At 41.6% G+C, this 18710-nt stretch overlaps 1 protein-coding gene across 5 annotated transcripts in view; it reads left to right on the top strand.

Moving 5' to 3' along the window:
* The window catches only part of LOC138755655 (RNA-binding Raly-like protein), a 454313-nt gene that overhangs the window by 375985 nt on the left and 59618 nt on the right, over window positions 1-18710 (top strand). For 3 of the 5 annotated variants that reach the window (XM_069922037.1, XM_069922036.1, XM_069922040.1), the window contains exon 4: window positions 4155-4235. The exons of the other annotated variants lie outside the window; for them this stretch is intronic. In XM_069922037.1, the coding sequence (XP_069778138.1) occupies window positions 4155-4235 (81 nt within the window). The remainder of the gene's footprint in view (window positions 1-4154; window positions 4236-18710) is intronic. 5 annotated transcript variants of the gene reach the window in all.

The following is an 18710-nucleotide window of genomic DNA, read 5'->3' as shown; positions in this document are numbered from 1 at the left end:
CTCCACCTACCTGCCTTCTCCCCATATCTCTTAATTCCTCTATCATGTAAAAATTTATCTAACCAAATTTTAAATATGTTCAATGAAGCAGCCTCAACCACTTCCCTGGTTAGAGAATTCCAAACATTCACTACTCTCTGGGAAAAACTATTTTTCCTCATCTCTCTCCTAAATCTACTCCCCTGAATCTTGAGACTGTGTCCTCTCGTTTTAGTTTCCCCGGCGAGCTCAAAAAACCTTCCTACATCTATGCTATCCATACCCTTCATAATCCTATATGTTTCTATAAGATCTCCTCATTCTTCTGAACTCGAGCGAATACAATCCTAGATGATTTAATCTTTCATCATAAGTCAACCCCTTCATCCCAGGGATCACTTGCTCACTATTCAGTTATCAGGACTGCTTGTGACAAACCTATTATGCTCTTTGCTAGCGCCTCAATGACATTTAGATTTGTATACAAATTTTGTTTTTACTTCACTGCTAAGTGTCAATATTTCTGCCAATCTTCCTATTCTGTGAGTGCAAAAAAATGTCCATGGTGTTGTACTTGAAATTAAATAATTCTCTTGCTTCATTTTTCCTCTTCTTCTGCAGTTTTCTATTAATGGACAATTGAATCACAATACTGCTAATGCTTTGTGGCACATTAACTCTAGAATTTCTGTTCATCAGAGATAAAATATCCACTTTTTTCACCTACCCAAACGGAAAATGGTCCCATGCTTCTCTTTGGCACTTCTTACAGCAGCATTAATGTGAACTGGACATTTTCACTAATATTTACTGGCTTTGAATCTGAGGCCATAAATACTGCATTGTCATTCAAACCTGAAAATTTCTCTCAATAAATTCCAAATAAAATATTATTCTTGTCAGACTGAATATTAAAATATTAAGTCAAAGATGTTCTTAGTTCGAAAGGCCACATTAGATTTAATTGGAACAAGGCCAGTTTTTCAATGGGATAAGAGTGGACCTAACCCAGGCAAATTGGAACTTAAAGTTGACAGGCAAAACTGTAACAATAAAATGAGCTCCCTTATAAGAAGAGATCGAAAAGAAGATATAAGTAATGCACATGGAACTGCTCCATGACGGGGAAAGGAAGAACAAACAATTCTAAAATTCCCTGAATAATGAAAGAGAGACAGAGGAAAATATAGTAATAAGTATATGTTTTTGGATATTGTTGGATAGGGAGGGGTTGGGGGGGGAAATGACCTTCCAGGAGAAGATGCAGGAACCATGTATTTGGCACCGTCTGTATCTGAGGTTCAGAAGGGAAGAGCAGAGAAAAGGAGAGTGATAGCACTTGATAGTGATAGAGGACTTAATAGTTAGAGGATCCGTTAGGAGACCCTTTGACCAAGACCAATGCTGCTGGATGATAGGTTACTTCTCTGGTGCCTGGGTCAGGGCTGTCTCAGATTGAGTCCTCAGCATTCTTAAAAGGGTTAGTGAGCAGCCAGAAGTTATGGTACACATTGGTACCAATGATATAGTGAGGGAATGAGATGAGGTCTCGCAAAAAACAAATACAGGGAGACAAGGTGAAGATTAAAAAATAGGACCTCCAAGATAGTAGTAATGTCTGGATTACTGCCAGTGCCATGTGCCAGGGAGTGTAGGAAAAGGAGGATAGAGCACAAGAACACATGTCTGAGCAGTTTGGTGCAAGGGGGAGGGTTTCAGAATTAGAAACAAATGGAATCTCTTCTGGAATAGAAGGGACCTGTAGAAGAGTGACTGGTTATAACTGATTCGGGGGGTGGGGGGGGGGGGCTTATTTTCTGGTGGGAAGATTTTATAAATTCACTCAAAAGGCCTTAAACTAGACTGCCAGAGAGTTGGGATCTAATGTGGAGAGAGAGGAAATGAGAAAGGTTAAGGATAGGAGGAAAGGAATGGAAGTGTGTTAAGTAGAACAGGATGCTCTTGGACAACTTGTCTTATTTTAACACATGAAGCCTGACAGGGAAACCAGATAAGCTGAGGATGTAAATAAGTACATAACAATAGGATATTTTAGCCATAATGGAGATACGCTTGAAAAGGACCAGGACTGGCAGCTCAATGCTCAGGGGCAGCATGGTTACAGGTGTGATAGGAACAGTGGGAAGAGAGATGGGGATGGTCACAATGTTCTCAAAGAAGAAAGGATATTGCCAAAGAACTATTCTATGAGGTAGTGTGGGGGGAAATAAGGAGTTGACACTTTCATGTAGGCCACCAAATGGTCACCAGGAGTGAGAGGATCACATAGGTAGAGATTTCTGAGGTCTTTTTAAAAATAAACAAACCTATTAGTGGAGATGATTTCAACTTTCCCAACATTAATTGGGAATGCCAAAGTATTAGGGGATTGGATGGAACAAGCTTTGTTAAGTGTGTCCAGGAGAACTTTGTACAGCAATATGTGAATAGGCCGACAAGAGAAGGGGAAATATTGGACCTTGTACTGGGGAATTAGGCTAATCAGGTAACTGAGGCATCAGTACGAGGTATCGAGTTCATATACCTCCCTTCTCCTCCACCCCATTTGCTTTTTGAAGGGGTAAATCTATCTGAGAATCTCTAGTCCACTCTTCCCTCCTCACCTACCTCTTAAACACTTCCCTCTGTAAACCATATTTTTTTAAACTTTATTTATTTGTTCAAAAAACAAATAATATATGACATATACAGCAATTAAACATGAACATTTATATATATATATATATATATATATATATAAAAAAAATAAGAGAAAAAAATAAGAAAAGAAAAAATCACCCCCCTTCAGCCAACTCTCCTAAGGAGAGCCATAAAAAAAGAAAAAAGAAAGAATATTAAAAAAAGTTAAATATACATATTAAAATCTAATCAATATAACTTGAAATGTAAATATTCCAAGTATAACAGCCACTTATTAATTAAAAAATTATAATTATCATGCGAAACATATGTAATTTTTCCATTATTAAACAATATTTCATCTCATTATGCCATCTATTAATATCAATCATATTTGTATCTTTCCACATACTATCAATACATTTTTTCGCTACAGATAAAGCTAAATATACAAAAGCAAGCTGAAACTTATCTAATCCCAAGCTCTTTCAGAGGTTGCAAACTACCCAATAAAAATACAGTTGGATCTAAAACTATTTTAATCTTATACAGGTATTCTAAAAACACTTGAATTTTCTTCCAAAAGGATTGTATATGTATACATGACCAAACAGCATGAAAAAAAGTTCCAACCATATCACCACATCTAAAACACAAATCTGATTCATTAAAACCATATTTTTTTAATTTTTCAGGTGTCAAATATAATTGATGTAAAAAATTGTAATTAATCATTGCATAATGTGCATTTATCAATCTAGTTACACTATCATAACAGATATCTAACCAATCCTCTTCAGAAAAACTAAAACCAATATCCACTTTCCATTTAATTTTAGATCTATCCCAACCCTTTTTATCCATACCATCCTGTAATATTTGATACATAAATGAAATATAACCCTTCTCTGGTACCTTCATAAGAAAAGTCTCAAATTTAGTCATTTTAGGTAAAATCATATCTCCACCAAACATACATTTTACCAAAGGTTGAATTTGATAATAAAGAAATAAAGAATTCTTATCAATACCAAAATCTTCCCTCATCTGATTAAAAGATAAAAAACTTACCCTCTTTAAAACAATCTCCCAAATTTTTCACACCTTTAAATCTCCAATGCAATAAACTTTGATTATGTATTGAAAAAGAAATAAGTTGATTATTATACAACAGAGTCAAAGCCAATAATTTACCCCTAGAACCTATCATTCTATTTTTCTTCATCCATAACTTCATTAAATGTTTTAGTATAGGCACATTATATTGTTGAAACAAATTCATATTCCACCTAAACAAAAATTAATGTATTTCAAATTCAGAAATACTTGCCATCTCAATTTTAGCCCAACTAGGAGGCTGTATCAAATCCATCAATGAACTAATCAATTTAAGTTGGGCTGCCTCATAATAATTTTGAAAATGTGGTAAACGTAATCCCCCTTACTCATATTTCCAAGTTAATTTATTCAAAGCTACTCTCGAAAATTTACCCCTCCATAGAAACTCCCTAACCATTTTATTTAAATCTCGAAAGGCTTTCCAAATCGAGGTCCACTTCTTGGGAACACGCATTTTCTTCCGGAGAACGGGTAATTCCAGCGCCATCCTTCATTTGGTGAGTAATAGTTTTTTTTTCAGCCTCCACAGACGATCTTTGGGCTTTAGGCAATGAAGAAATTGAGCCTGAGGCTGTTTCAAGTCATCTAGGCCCCAGATCTGCAGCACTTCGAAAATGTATCTTCTTTTGAACTTGAGATTTAGTCTTTTTACAATTAGTGGCCATAATAATTCCTTAATACATTAAACTAAAATTTAAAAAGTTTAAACTTGGAAACAGAGGGTTAAAAAACGAGTATTTAAAAGTCTGGCCAGTGAGGTCGAGATTGCACGTCTAGATTCTACATCATCTTGCCACGCCCCCCGCCCCCCCCCCACTGTAAACCATCATATTGTAACCCAAAATCTTCTCCATCATCTCCATCCAGGGCTATAAACAGAACATCATCCAACCTAATGCACTGCATTCTGCGCACTCGGTGTGGCCTTCCCTCCACATTGGTGAAACCAGACACAGATCAGATGTAGGTGGTAGTGTGCTCACCCTGAAGTGAACACTTTGAAACTAGTGACCACAATCCTGTTAGCTTTAAGATAATGATAGAAAAAGATAACACTGGTGCTCAAGTTAGAATCCTAAATGGGACAAAGCCAATTTCAACATGTTTAGGCAGCAGTTTGCAGTAGTTGACTGGATGCAAATGTTAGAAGGTAGAATCATAACAGCCAAACGAGATGCATTTAAGAGTGTGATAAGGAAGGTCTTGGATAAACATGCTACCAGTAGGGTAAAGGGCAGGAATGACAAGTCAAAGAAACCATAGTTAACAAGAAATATAGAAAGAGAAAGGAAATGTATATCAGATACAGGCAAACAGATTTGAGGTAATCCCTTGAGGAGTATAAGAAATGTAGGAAAAAAGCAGGAGAAAAGAAGTTTTGATACAGCTGTGACAGCTAATGTATAGGAACAGCCAAGAAAATTTTATAAATATATTAAGAACAAAACGACCACGAGGGAAATATTAGATCCCTTTAAGGATAAGAGAGGGCATCTACATTGCCGTCCATAATGTCTGGGACAAAGGCATTTTTTTTCTTTGTTTACCCTGTGCTCCACAGTTAAAAATTTATAATCAAAGAATTCACATGTGATTAACGTGCACATTCCAGATTTTATTCAAGATTATTTGTACACATTTTGACCACGTAGAACTTTCAACACTTTTTACCCATAGTTCCCCCATTTTAGAGCACCATAATGTTTGGGACATTTGGCTTCACAGGTGTTTGTGAGTACTTGGATATGTTTAATTGCCTCATTGGTGCAGGTATAAGAGAGCTTCTAATTTGGTGACTGCAGTTGCCATTCTTCAACATTAATTTGGTGACTGCAGTTGCCATTCTTCAACATGAGGACCAGAGCTGTGCCAATGAAAGTCAAAGAAGCCATTATGAGGCTGAAAAACAAGAATAAAACAGCGAAAGACATCACCCAAACCTTACGATTACCAAAATCAACTGTTTGGAACATCATTAAGAAGAAAGAATGTACTGGTGAGCTCAGGGTCTAATATTCCAAGGAAGACTCCACTGTTGATGACAGAAGAATTCTCATAATGAAGAAAAATCCCATAATGCCTGTCTGATAGATCAGAAACACTCTTCAAGATGCAGGTGTGGATGTGTCAATGACTAGTGTCTGCAGAGGCTTCACGAATAGAAATACAGAGGATACACTCCATGATGCAAACCACTAGTTAGTCACAGAAACAGGATGGTCAGATTACAGTTTATCAAGAAATGTTTAAAAGACCCTGCAGAATTCTGGAAAAAAGATCTTGTGTACAGAAGAGTTCAAGATTAAACTGCATCAGAATGCTGGCAAGAGCAAAGTGTGGAGGTGAAAAAAGGAACTGCACAAGATCTAAACCATAACATCTCATCTGTGAAGTTTGGTGGTGGGGTGTTATGGCCTGGGCATGTATGGCTGCCACAGGTATAGGCACACTTATCTTCATTGATGATGTAACTGCTGATGGCTGCAACAAAATTAATCCTGAGATGTACAGAACCAGCTGATCTGCTCAAGTTTGAGCAAATGCCTCCAAACGCATTGGACGACACTTCATCCTACAGCAAGATAATGATCCCAAACAGACTACTAAAGTAACAAAGGAGTTTTTCAAGCTAAAAACTGGAAAATTCTTGAATGGCCAAGTCAGTCACCCAATCTAAATCTAATTGGGCATTCCTTCCATACACTGAAGAGAAATCTTAAAGGGACAACCCCCCAAAACAAGCAGGAGCTGAAGATGGCTGCAGTAGAGGCCTGGCTGAACATCACCAGAAGAAGTACTCAGCTCCTGGTGATGTTTATTAATTGCAGACTTCAAACATTGTATGTCAGGGATATGCAACAAAGTACTAAACATGACTACCTTAATATACACACCAATGCTATGTCCCAAATATTATGTTGCCCTGAAATGAATAAAATCTGGAATGTGCATTTTAATCACACTTGAATTGTTTGATTACAAATTTAAAATGGTGGAGCACAGGGGCAAAAAGATGGGGGGGGGGGAGTTTTTGTTCTAAACACCATGGAGGGCACTATATGTGTAGACCCAGAAATATAGGGAAGTCATTCAATGAATATTTTGTGATTGTCTTTACTGTGAAGCAGAATAAGCCGGAGGAGGTAGCTAGCTTGCTTCAGTTGTGAAGGGTATTACCAGTCTTAAATCACATCAAGGTGGTTAAACCTCTGGATCCAGATAGTTTGATTTTAACCCATTGAGGGAAAGGAAAACACAGTCAGAATTTATTTTTTGTTGCAGAAGTACAGGAAAGGGCCATTATAAATTGTTAATTCAATAGTTTTAAATTTATAGATTCATAGAAATAAGTGACAGGAACCTATTCTGCCCCTTGAGTCCATGAAAGAATGATGCCTGGACATCATCTTGTGATTTATGTGCTCCCTCATCTTTCAGCATTGTACCCTCAATAGTTTGGTCATGGGTCCAATGCTTCATATACATCTCAATCAGTAGAGGAAAGCCATAAAGCTACAGATACTGGAATCTGGAGGATACAAAGAATTGCTGGAGGAACTTGGCAGGTCAGACAGCAACCATTGATAGAAATGGTCAATCAACACTTTGCATCTGGATTCTTTATCAGGAGAAAGATGAAAAGGTGGAATTGCCTAAATAAGATGGGGCAAGGACCAAGAGATGATAGAACAGAAGGTTTGAAAGGTGAAGAGACAGAGAGAAAGACAACTATGGTTGGGGGAGTGGGGGGGAAAGTACAGGAGAAGATAAAGAAGAAATGAAAACATTGGAATAAGATGGGGAACGGTATTAACTTAAATTAGAAAAAAATAATTTCCATGCTGTTAGGTTTAAGTATGTCCAGAAGGAATATGACGTTTTGTTCCTCAAGTTTACATTTAACCTCTCCCTGACAATGAACAAGGTCAAGAACAGGAATGGTTTGAGGAGTTGATGGTTGCCTGCAGAAGGCTTGTTTAGACCCACAGACAGAACATTGGAGTTGGATGAAGCGGCCATCCGATCTGCCTTTAGTTTCATCAGTGTGCAGAGAAGGCCATATCGAGTGCACAGAACGCAGTGCATTAGGTTGGATGATGTGCATGTAAAGGTCTGTTTATGGCTCTGGATGGAGATGAGGGAAGAGATGTTGGGTTACAGAGTGTTGGTTACAGTAGGACATGCTTAAAGGGATGAAAGAGTGGGTGAGGAAGGAAGAGTGGACTAGAGAGTCTCAGAGAGACTTACCTCTTCAAAATGCAGATGGGGGTGGTGAGGAGGAAGATGTGGCTGGTGATGTACCCAGAAGTTAGCAGAAGTGTGAGAGAATTGTGTGTCAGATGTGGAGCCTGAAGATGTGAAAGGTGAGGATCATTGGGATTATGCCCTTGTTCTGCTTGGAGAGAGGTGGGGTAATGGCAGGAGTACAAGAATTAGAGGAGATATGAGTATGAGCTTTATTGATAACAGTAAGGGGGAATCCTCATTATGATAGAAAGAGGACTTTTTAGATGCCTAGGAGTAGAAAGTCTCGTTCTGGGAAAGGTTGTGGTGAACTGAAACATGAAAGTCTGCAGGTGCTGTGATTATAAAAAAAAAACACAAAATTGCTGAAGGAATTCATAACATACAGTGCTGTACAGGCCCTTTGGCCCTCAATGTTGTGCCGACCCATATATTCCTAAAGAAAAAGTACTAAACCCTCCCTACTCCGTTACGCTCTATTTTTCCTTCATCCATGTGCTTGTCTAAGAGAGTCTTAAATGCCCCTAATGCTTCAGCCTCCACCACCATCCCTGGCAAGGCATTCCAGGCACCCACAACTTTGTTTGTTTAAAAAAAAAATTACCCCTGATATCTCTCCTAAACTCCCCTCCCTTCACTTTACAGGACCAGCAATCTGGACCGGGGTTCTAATCCCACGTTGTCTTGTAAGGAATTTGTACACTCTCCCCCTGTTTGCGTGGATTTTTGCTGGGGACTCCAGTTTCCTCCCACCATTCAAAACAGGTGTAGGTTAATTGGTATAAATTGGGCAGCATGGACTCTTGGGCTGAAATGGCCCGTTACCGTGCTGTACACCTGAATTTAAAATTTAATTTAATCTCAAGAACTTCCACAGCAAGGGCCTCTGAAAGGAATTTTATCAGGGGTACAAAGTTTATTTCAGACCCCGGTTCCTCTGCTCTGTCACACTGAAAGTTCTTTGATTCACAGTCCAATCTCACTTCTCATTCCTCCAATTTCACTGGTTGCAGGCAATTCTTATACTGTGCACAGAATTTAACATTTGTAAAGTTCACCAGGCTTTGGTGCTTGAAAGCTAAATGGTTACCGCTCAGGAAGGTTCTTGTCAGTTTTCAGAGAGAGATTCGTTATACGCTGACACCCACAACTGATTCCTTTTTTAATCAGCCACTTCATTGTCTTGCCAGAGAAATTTGCACAATCGGGGTTCTCCAGATGATAACCTCTTTCTTTCAGGTCACTGCAGAGTTCCTTCTTGTTTCACTTATTCCAAGTGAAACATTAGACAGCCAGTCCTCTCCTCTTGCATGAATCACAAGGGCCTTGACCAAGCTGAACTAAGCACTCACAACCTGTCTTCCAAATGGGGTTTTTCCACAAGCTTGCCAGCTTGTCCTGTTCCAGTCCCAGTTGCTGCTGCTGACTGTGAAACTGCAGAACTGATCTTGCCCCGGGTCAGCCTCAGAGCCCCTCGCTAGTCCACTGCCATGGTCACCGTCCCATGGGTCATCTCCACTGCTTCTCCTTCTAAAATGGGGTGATATACCAATTTTCTGGTGCCCTATGCTAGTCCTCCCCTTCCCAGAGTCTTCAATCCTTCCAGCCAGCTGCTGGACTGAGGTGCCATCATCTTGGGCCCAGACTACACAGTCACAGGGTTTTTTAAAAAATGGATGAGACTATTAGTAGATGGAGTAAGGTCGCAGGCAAACATCATACTGTTACGTGAAAACAATTAGTCATAGAGTAATGAAGCATGGGAAGAGGCCCAACTTGCCCACAATGACCAAAATATGTGATCCATTTTAGTCCCACCTGCCTGTATCACTCCAAATCCATTCTATCCATGTCTCTGTCCATACGTTTCTTAAATATTGCAATAGTACTTGACTCAATGACTTCTTCCAGAAGCCTGTTCCATGCATTCTCCACCTTCTGTGCAAAGCAAAAGTTATTCCTCAGGTCTATGTTAAATCTCTTCCCTTTCACCTTAAACCCTTGTCCTCTGGTTACTGATTCCCCTAACCTGTACTTACATCTGATCTATTCCTCTTATGTCTTTATATCTCTCCAGGAGATCACCCTTCATCCTCTTGCACCTTAAGGAATAAAATCCTAGCCTGCTCAACCTCTCCCCTCAGCTCACGGCCCCCAAAGCCCTGGCAACATCTTCGTAAATCTTCTCTGCATCCTCTCCAGCTGACCACGCCTTTCTTACGGCACTGACCAAAACTGAGCACAATACACCGAATGGGGCCTCTCCAATGCCTTATGCAACTGCAAATTCATTGCCAGTGATTGATCCTGAAACAGCATGGATTAATTTCTCCAACAATTATCCAAAAGCAGCTGAATGTTTCCTTGAGCTATGGTTTACATCGAAACTACATAGTCTCACAAGTACAACTCACACAAGGGATGCCCTATAAATTTCCTGGAATGCTGCCCCGGTGATAATTTTGCCATCCTGAAAACTAAATCCAAAATTAATCTCTTCTTTTCGGGTCCCCACATACTGGCTTAAAGAAATATCAACAATGCATTTAAGAATCATCCCTCTCCATATGTTTTACACTGATTTTTATTCAAATTGGTGTTCAAATATCTGAAACTCCCCCTCTTTCTGCCTTTGTAGTAACTCAACTTTATATTATTTACTTATTACTGATACTGCTTAAATCTAAACAGAAAGAACTATTATTTTAAAATTTTGATTTTCTAGTAAAACAATAGAATCTATCAGTGATCACAATTCCTTTTATCTGATGCTCTCTTCATGCTGTGTATTCTTTTCCTTTTGAAAAACATTAATAACTACATTCATTGCAACAAACTTACACAATCTCTATTTTATTATGTAAATCTATCATTCAGTTCCTGAAAATACTTTTTGTAATTTGAATAATTAAACAAATATAAAAACCGCCAAGCTAATTCTCAATCACAAAGTCTGTAAAAATGCATGCTGTGCAGATATTTCATTATAAAGTTATATTGTAATCATGTTTGTTTTTAATGATTTAGTCAGTAGAGGTTCTTAAAATTAAAGGCCTAATCAGTGTTCAAATCATGGTTTTGTTTATTTATTCGCGAAACCTGTCAATGTGCGTGAATAAGATGCACCCAGAGACAATCTAATAAGACAAATGCTACCTGATTATTTCAGCTTTGTTTCTCATTTGAAGTTCAAAGTTTAGATTTATTTCAGAGTACATACATGACACCATTTACAGCCCTGAGATTCTGTGAGCCTGGCAGAATTTCTATTCATCAGTAATGCAAAAAACTGCACTCAGGAAAAATATATGTATACAAAAGAGAGAAATGTAAATTAATAAAGAAATGTATACAAACTGAGTGTGCAAAAGCAGAAAAAAAAAATTCTGTAATAAGTAACTTGTAAAGAAGTCCCTTAAATGAGTCTGATGGTGGAGGGACAGCAACCGTTCCTAGACCTGGTGGTATAAGTTCTTGTGCCTCCCTCTTCTTTCCCTGTCACCTTTCCCTCAGCTCTGTCTCTCTATCTCTCTCTCTCTCTCTCTCTCTCTCTCTCTCTCTCTCTCTCTTTCTTTTCCCCTTTCCCTCTGCCTCCTTTCACAGAGCCAAAATTAATTTTTCTCCTCTTATCATATCCATTTAAGACCTTTTGTTGGTCTGGACCCCACCCTTTGCCAGGTTTAGTCTTTATTCTGACACCTTCCTGTTCTTTGTTCATTCATTGAAGAGGAGCTCAGGCCCAAAACGTTGGTAATATATAAACGTTGGGCGTCATGGTTGGTGTAGCGCCATTGATCGGCACTGGACTAAAATTCGAATCTAGTGCTTTCTGTAAGGAGTTTGCACGTTCTCCCCATGTATGCATGGTTTTTTTTTTCTGGGGGCTCCGGTTTCTTCCCACCATTCAAAACATACTGGGGTGTAGGTTACTGGGGTGTAATTTGGGCAGCATGGTCTCATGGGCCGAAATGGCCTGTTACCATACTGTATGTCTAATTTTTAAAAAAATTAAATTTAAATATCTTTACCTCCTATTGATGCTGCGAGACTGCATGAGTTCTCCAGTATTCCAATGTGTTTTTTTACTACATTTGCAGACTTACATGTTTGACCTCATCTTGTGGTGACTATGCGTCTTTCCTGATGGCAGCAGCAAAAACAGAGCATGTCCTTGGTGGTGTGGATCCTTGATGACAGCTGGTGCTCCCTGATGGCAATGTTCCACATAGATAATGGAGAGAAATTTGCCCGTGATGTCCTGGTTTGCGTGGTCTTACCTTTTTCAGGGCATTCCACTCAGAGGTGCCCCCACACCAGACTGTGATGCAGCCAGTCAGCACACTTTCCACTACATATCTTTAGCGGTTTGCCAAGGTTTCCTTTGTAATACCGAACCTCTGCAAACTCCTGATGACAAAGTAGAGACATTGACCTGCTTTCTTCAGGATGCCATTTGTTGTTGGGTCCAGGAAAGATCTTCTGAGATTATGACTCCCAGGAATTTAAATTTACCCTCTCCACCTCTGATCCCCCAATGATCACTGAATCGTACACCTCTAGTTTTTCATTCCTGAAGTCCACAATCAGCTTCTTGGTTTTGGCGACATTGAGTGTGAGCTTGTTGATGCACCCCAGTTCTCAGTCTACCTCTTATATTCTGACTCATTGCCTCTACTGTGGTATCATCTGCAAATTTGTAAATGATGTTGTCATATCAAGCTACATAGTGGACAGCAAAGAAGGTTCTCAAAGCTTGCAGCGGGATCTGGACCAGCTTAAAAAGTGGGCTGTGAAATGGCAGGTGGAATTTAATGTGGACAAATGTGAGGTGTGGCACTTTGAGAGGACAAACCAGAGAAGGACATACATGATAAATAGTAGAACACTGCTGAATATGGCAGAGCAGAGGAACCGGGGAATACAGATACATCATTTCATCAAAATTCCATCACGGATCTATGGGGATGGAAAAAGAGCATTTGGCACATTGACCTTCACAGATGCAAGTATTGAGTACAGGAGTTAGTCTGTTATTTTAAAGATGTGTGAGGCCAAATGTAGAATGTAGTGTGCAGTTTTGGTCACCTTTCTACAGGAGTAGTATTATAGATAGCACAGAATTCATTCCGCCTCTGGAACTGGAATTTGGAAACAGAGTAGAATGCATTGCTGGTGTAATTTAATGCATTTAGTTGGAACTAATTATTTTTCAACAGTAATCCACCTCACAAGATCATAAGCAAAATCAAGCATTTATTTTCACTTTCAAGTTTATTTTTTACATTTTACCTGGTGCAATGGGACAGGTTCTTCTGAGAGCCGTCTAACAGGTCCATTCTCACTTCAAACAGTGATACAAAGTAGGAGGGCAGGAGCTCAGTTACAGAGTAGAGAGAAGCAATGAGAATGATCAATTACTACAAAGCAATGGCTGCATGAGAGCACAGATGTGGAGTTAATTCAGGAACTGTGAAGTTAAAAAACCGATCTTTAAGCATGTTGGTGCAAGATTTCACACTCTTGAACCTTCTCTCCAATGAAGAGAGTGAGGGGGTTAATTGGTCAAGGAGCCAATAAAAGAAGGGTAAGTATAGGGGAGCGGCTAGTGGGGAGAGAGTGAGCTGAGGATGAGCGTAAGACATTCACAGTTAATTTAATAAGGTGTGAGGAGGAGGAGGCAGGATGAGTGTGAGGGCAGTTTTCTGCTCTCAGTGTCACATGCGGGAAGTCATGGAGTCTTCACGTCTCCCGGACATCCACGTGTGCATAAAGTGGGCTGAGCTGCAGCATCTAAGGGACCGAGTCAGGGAACTTGAGCTGCAGCTCGATGACCTCTCTCTGGTTAGGGAGAATGAGGCCATCACAGAACAAGAGCTACAGGCAGGTGGTCGCACAGGGGCCACGGGAGGCAGGGCAGTGGGTTACCGTTAGGAGGAGGAAAGGGAGGGGTTAGGTTCATGTGCAAGCACCCGAGTCTGAAATCTTCAGAAATCGGTACTCCACCTTGAGTACTGAGGAGGGGAATAGTCAGACTATGGTGGGCAGAGGTGTGATGTCAACCTCTGTGACCCAGAAAGGCACAGATAAAAGGAAAAGGGTGATAGTTATAGGGGATTCAATGGTTAGGAGGACAGACAGAGGTTTTTGTGGACACGATAAGGAAAACTGGATGGTGATCTGCCTCCCTGGTGCTAGGGTCTGGGATGTGACTATGCATTCAGAACATCCTAAAAGGGGAGGGTAAGGAGCCTGAGGTTGTGGTACATGTTGGTACCAATGATGTTGGAAGGAAGGAGGAAGTGGTCCTACAGAATGGGTATAGGGAGTTGGGAAGGGAGCTTAAAAGGAGGACCACTAAGGGGGTAATCTCTGGATTGCTTCCTGTGCCACGTGACAGTGAGGGCAGAAATAGAATTAGGTGGAGGTTAAACGTGTGGCTAAAGGGGTGGAATAAGAGACAGGGTTTCAAGTTCTTGGACCACTGGGACCTTTTTTGGGGAAGATGGGACCTATACCATAATGATGGGTTACATCTTAATCCCAGAGGGACCAGACTCCTTTGCTAGGGCTTTTGGGGGGGTGGGGGGGTTTAAACTAGTATGGTTGGGAACAGGGTTTCAAATTAGACACGACAGCAGGGTGAGGGTTTGTATGCTGAGGAAAGAGACAAGTTTAAATAATTTGAGGGAGGAAAAGCAGGAAGTAGTAAAAAGAAGTTGTGGTGAAAATTGTGAGAATGGAAGAGAGGAGGATATGCAGAAGGTAGGATGTAGGAGATCCCTGAGATGTATTTATTTTAATGCGAGGTTACTATTATGGGAGTATATTATAGGCCTCCAAATGGTGAAAGGGAACGAGAAGAGCAAAAGTGCAAGGAAATAGGTGAGATGTGCAGTAGAAATAGGGTGGTGTTGGTTGGGAATTTCAATTTTCCAAACATAGATTGAGAAACAGTCAGTAAAAGGGCAGGATCGCATTGTGTTCAGGATTGCTTTTTGCAGCAATATGTTGAGACGCCAACTAGAGGGAGAGCAATGTTAGATCTGTTATTTGGGAATGCAATGGGGCAGATGTATGGTCGTTGCTTAGATTGCAGAAAGAACCTTAAGAGGGAAATTAGAAAGGCAAAAAGAAAGTATGAGGAGTCTATAGCTAATAAGACAAAGGTGAATCCTAAGGGATTTTACAGATATGTGAACAGAAAAAGGAGGGTTAAGGATAGAATAGGTCCACTGGATGATGGGACCGGTGAACTATGTCAGGAACCATATGAGATGAGAGAAATATTGAACCATTTTTTCTCGTCCGTATTCACGAGGGAAGGGACATTGGGCTATACAAGATAAGGGAGGCAAAGGGCTTAGTTATGGAAAGGATAGGGATTAGTAAAACAAGAGTTTTGGAGCTTCTAGAGTCAATTAAGGTGGATAAGTCTCCTGGTCCTGATGGGATTTTTGCCAGGACTTTAACGGAGGTCAGGGTACAAATAGTGGGGGCACTGACAGTGATTTTTCAAAGATCACTGGAGGAGGGGGTGGTACCACAGGATTGGAGGATAGCAAATGTTGTTCAAAAAAGGCAGTAGGTGTAGGTCAAGTAATTATCGGCCAGTAAGTTTGACTTCAGTGGTGGGGAAGATTATGGAGGGTATTCTTCGAGATAGTATATATGCATATCTGGATAGGCAGGGATTGATTAGGGGCACCCAGCATGATTTTGTAAAAGGAAAGTCATGTTTGACAAACCTTGTTGAGTTTTTTGAGGAAGTGACAAAAAAGGTGGATGAAGGTAGAGCGGTGGATGTGATCTAATTGGATTTTAATAAGGCTTTTGATAAGATTCCACATGGAAGGTTCAGTCACTGAGAGATTGTGACATGGGTGTGGTGTACTGTTAGCCAGAATCAGACACACACAAAGATAAAGACTGTACAACAGGCTTTAATCCACAAAGACTTCCACAGAGCCAGGCTGGCTGTGGCTGCAGCAACTCTGAGTGAGGCCTCGGGAGCCCAGCACAGGCTTATATCCCGGAGGGTGATTGACACCCAATCAGGTGGGGCTTGATCCAAGTTGGGGAAGGGGAAGTCGTCGCGGTGACAATGGCGCTGCCCGGCATGCGCACGTGGGGGAGTACGCAAGGGAGGTGGGGAGGTCATAGAGGGCCGCTGAGCTGCCAGCAGATTTAGAGAGGCACACTTTTGCAAAGTGGCCTTTCTTGCCGCATCGGGAACAATACTGGTTCCTAGCTGTGCAGTTTTGGCGCGATCGTCGATCTGACCCACACCAGGACCCATAGTATTTACAGGGGTGCTGGGCACTTGCCGCAGCAAAGTTCTCCTCCCCACCTCGGCGTGGTGCTGCAGCTGCAGTGTGAGAGTGCCATGAGGGAGCCTGTGGGTACCTGGAATCGAAGGCTTCGACGTGCAGGGCTGCTGCTTCCAGGGTTTGGACCTCTTCCACAGTCCTGGTTAGGGCATAGATGTTGTCTTCCAGCAGCTTCTGCCGGATGGCCCTCAAGCGTAGATCCTCAGACGAAGGCGTCCCGGATCAGTTTCTCGACCTCCTCTACACCTACACCGAGTTCAGCCAGACACGGTCGGGCCAACTCTCGGAAATGTCCCAGGTAAGACTCAGCTGTCTCCCTGGGTTGCTGGGCTTGGGTGTTGAGGAGGTACCTTGCACAGACCTCATTCATGGGGGGCTTGTACAAGTTCTCGAGAGTGTCCATTGCACTCTTGTTTGTGGAGTAGCCTTTGGTTACCTGGAAGGTGCGGGGACCCAGCTTTGACCGGAGTAGGACCAACCACTTCCGAACTGAGTCCAGGATATCACCCTCATGTGCCTCGATGATTGCCTCGACTGTGTGCTGCCAGATCTCGAAGCGTGTCTGAGCTTCCAGGTGGCGTGGGTCAACCTCGAGGCTCCCTGCGCACAGGAATTTTTCCATAGCCACCATGGGAAAATTCTGTGGATTAAATTGTGGTGCACTGTTAGCCAGAATCAGACACACACAAAAATAAAGACTGTACAACAGGCTTTAATCCACAAAGACTTCCACAGAGCCAGGCTGGCTGTGGTTGCAGCAACTCTGAGTGAGGCCTCGGGAGGCTGGTGCAGGCTTATATCCCGGAGGGTGATTGACACCTGACTGGGTGGGGCTTGATCCATTCAGGCCGACTGATTGACAGCCGGCCAGGTGTTGTCCTGTCCCCTTACACTCTTGCAGGTACAGAGGTTTCCCCCTGCAGTAGGCCGGTGGTATACCACCACATTGGGTTCAGAGGTGGCTGGGAGATAGACAGCAGAGTCATGGTGGACAACTGCATGTCAGATTGGAAGCCTGTGACAAGTGGGGTGCCTCAGGGATCGGTGCTGGGTCCCTTGTTGTTTATCATTTATGTTAATGATTTAGAGGAGAGTGTGGTAAGCAAATATGCAGATGATATGAAAATAGTGGGTGTGGTGGATAGTGAGGTAGATTTTCTTGGATTACAGAAGAATTTGGTTTGTTTGGAAGAGTGGGCTGAAAGATGGCAGATGGAATTCAATGTAGACAAGTGTGAGGTGTTGCATTTCGGTAAAAATAACAAGAATAGGACATATACAGTTAAGGGAAGGGCATTGAGGCACGCAGAGGAGCAAAGGGACCTGGGGGTTATGGTACAGAGTTCACTGAAGGTGAATTTCCATGTAGACAGGGTGGTTACGAAGGCATATGGTATGCTGGCCTTCATAAATCATAGTATAGAGTATAGGAGCTGGGAGGTGATGCTGCAGCTGTTTAAAGCATTGATGAAGCCAGGTTTGGAGTACTGTGCTCAGTTCTAGTCTCCAAATTATAGAAAGGAAATAGATAAGTCGAGAGGGTGCAGAGAAGGTCTACAAGGATGTTGCCTGGTTTACAGCTTCTGGATTACAGGGAGAGATTAAGGAGACTGGGACTTTATTCATTGGAACGTAGACAACTGAGAGGGGACTTGATAGAGGTATTTAAAATTATGAAATGAATAGATAGACTAAACATAAACAGACTCTTTCCCCTGAGGGCAGGGGAGGTTGGAACAAGAGGCCATGAGTTAAGGGTAAGGGGGCAACACTTTAGGAGAAATAATAGAGGTGGCTTTTTCACTCAGCGAGTGATGGCAGAAAGGAATGATCTTCCGAATGAGATAGATGCGGCAGGGTCCCTTCTGTTATTTAAGAGAAGGTTGGATGAGTACATGGAGGTGAGGGGGTTGGAGGGTTATGGGCGGAGAGCGAGAGGTTTGAGCTAGTGGAGTTGTTCTAGTGAACCAGTGCGAACTCGAAGGGCCGACATGGCCTGTTTCCGCTCTGTAAACAGTTATATGGTTATGGTTATAAGGAAGGAGGGAGATGTGTCTGGGGTGAGAGAGGACCTTCAGAATGTAGATGGAGGCCAGGGAAATTTACATGCTGTCCTGAGCTGCATTAACTACCTACAGCAGTTTCTTCCTATCTTGTGCAGAGCATTTCCCATATCCTACTCTAGTGCCACAAGTATGTTCTTGATGGCGTGGCTATGGGTCAAGGGATGTATGCAGAACTTCCTTTGTCTTCTAAAAATGTACAGGCATTGGGTTGCTTTTTAACCATCACTTCAACATTGTTGGTGCAGGTCAGGTCAGGTCATTGGAAATGTTTACTCTCAAAATCTTGAAGGAATTTACTCTTTCCACTTCAGTGCCTTTGATGTCGCAGGTGTAT

The sequence above is a fragment of the Narcine bancroftii genome, chromosome 2 (assembly GCF_036971445.1).
Source record: "Narcine bancroftii isolate sNarBan1 chromosome 2, sNarBan1.hap1, whole genome shotgun sequence".
NCBI classification, from domain to species: domain Eukaryota; kingdom Metazoa; phylum Chordata; class Chondrichthyes; order Torpediniformes; family Narcinidae; genus Narcine; species Narcine bancroftii.
Note: the sequence above shows the minus strand (reverse complement) of the source record. Positions and strands in the feature narration are given on the sequence as shown.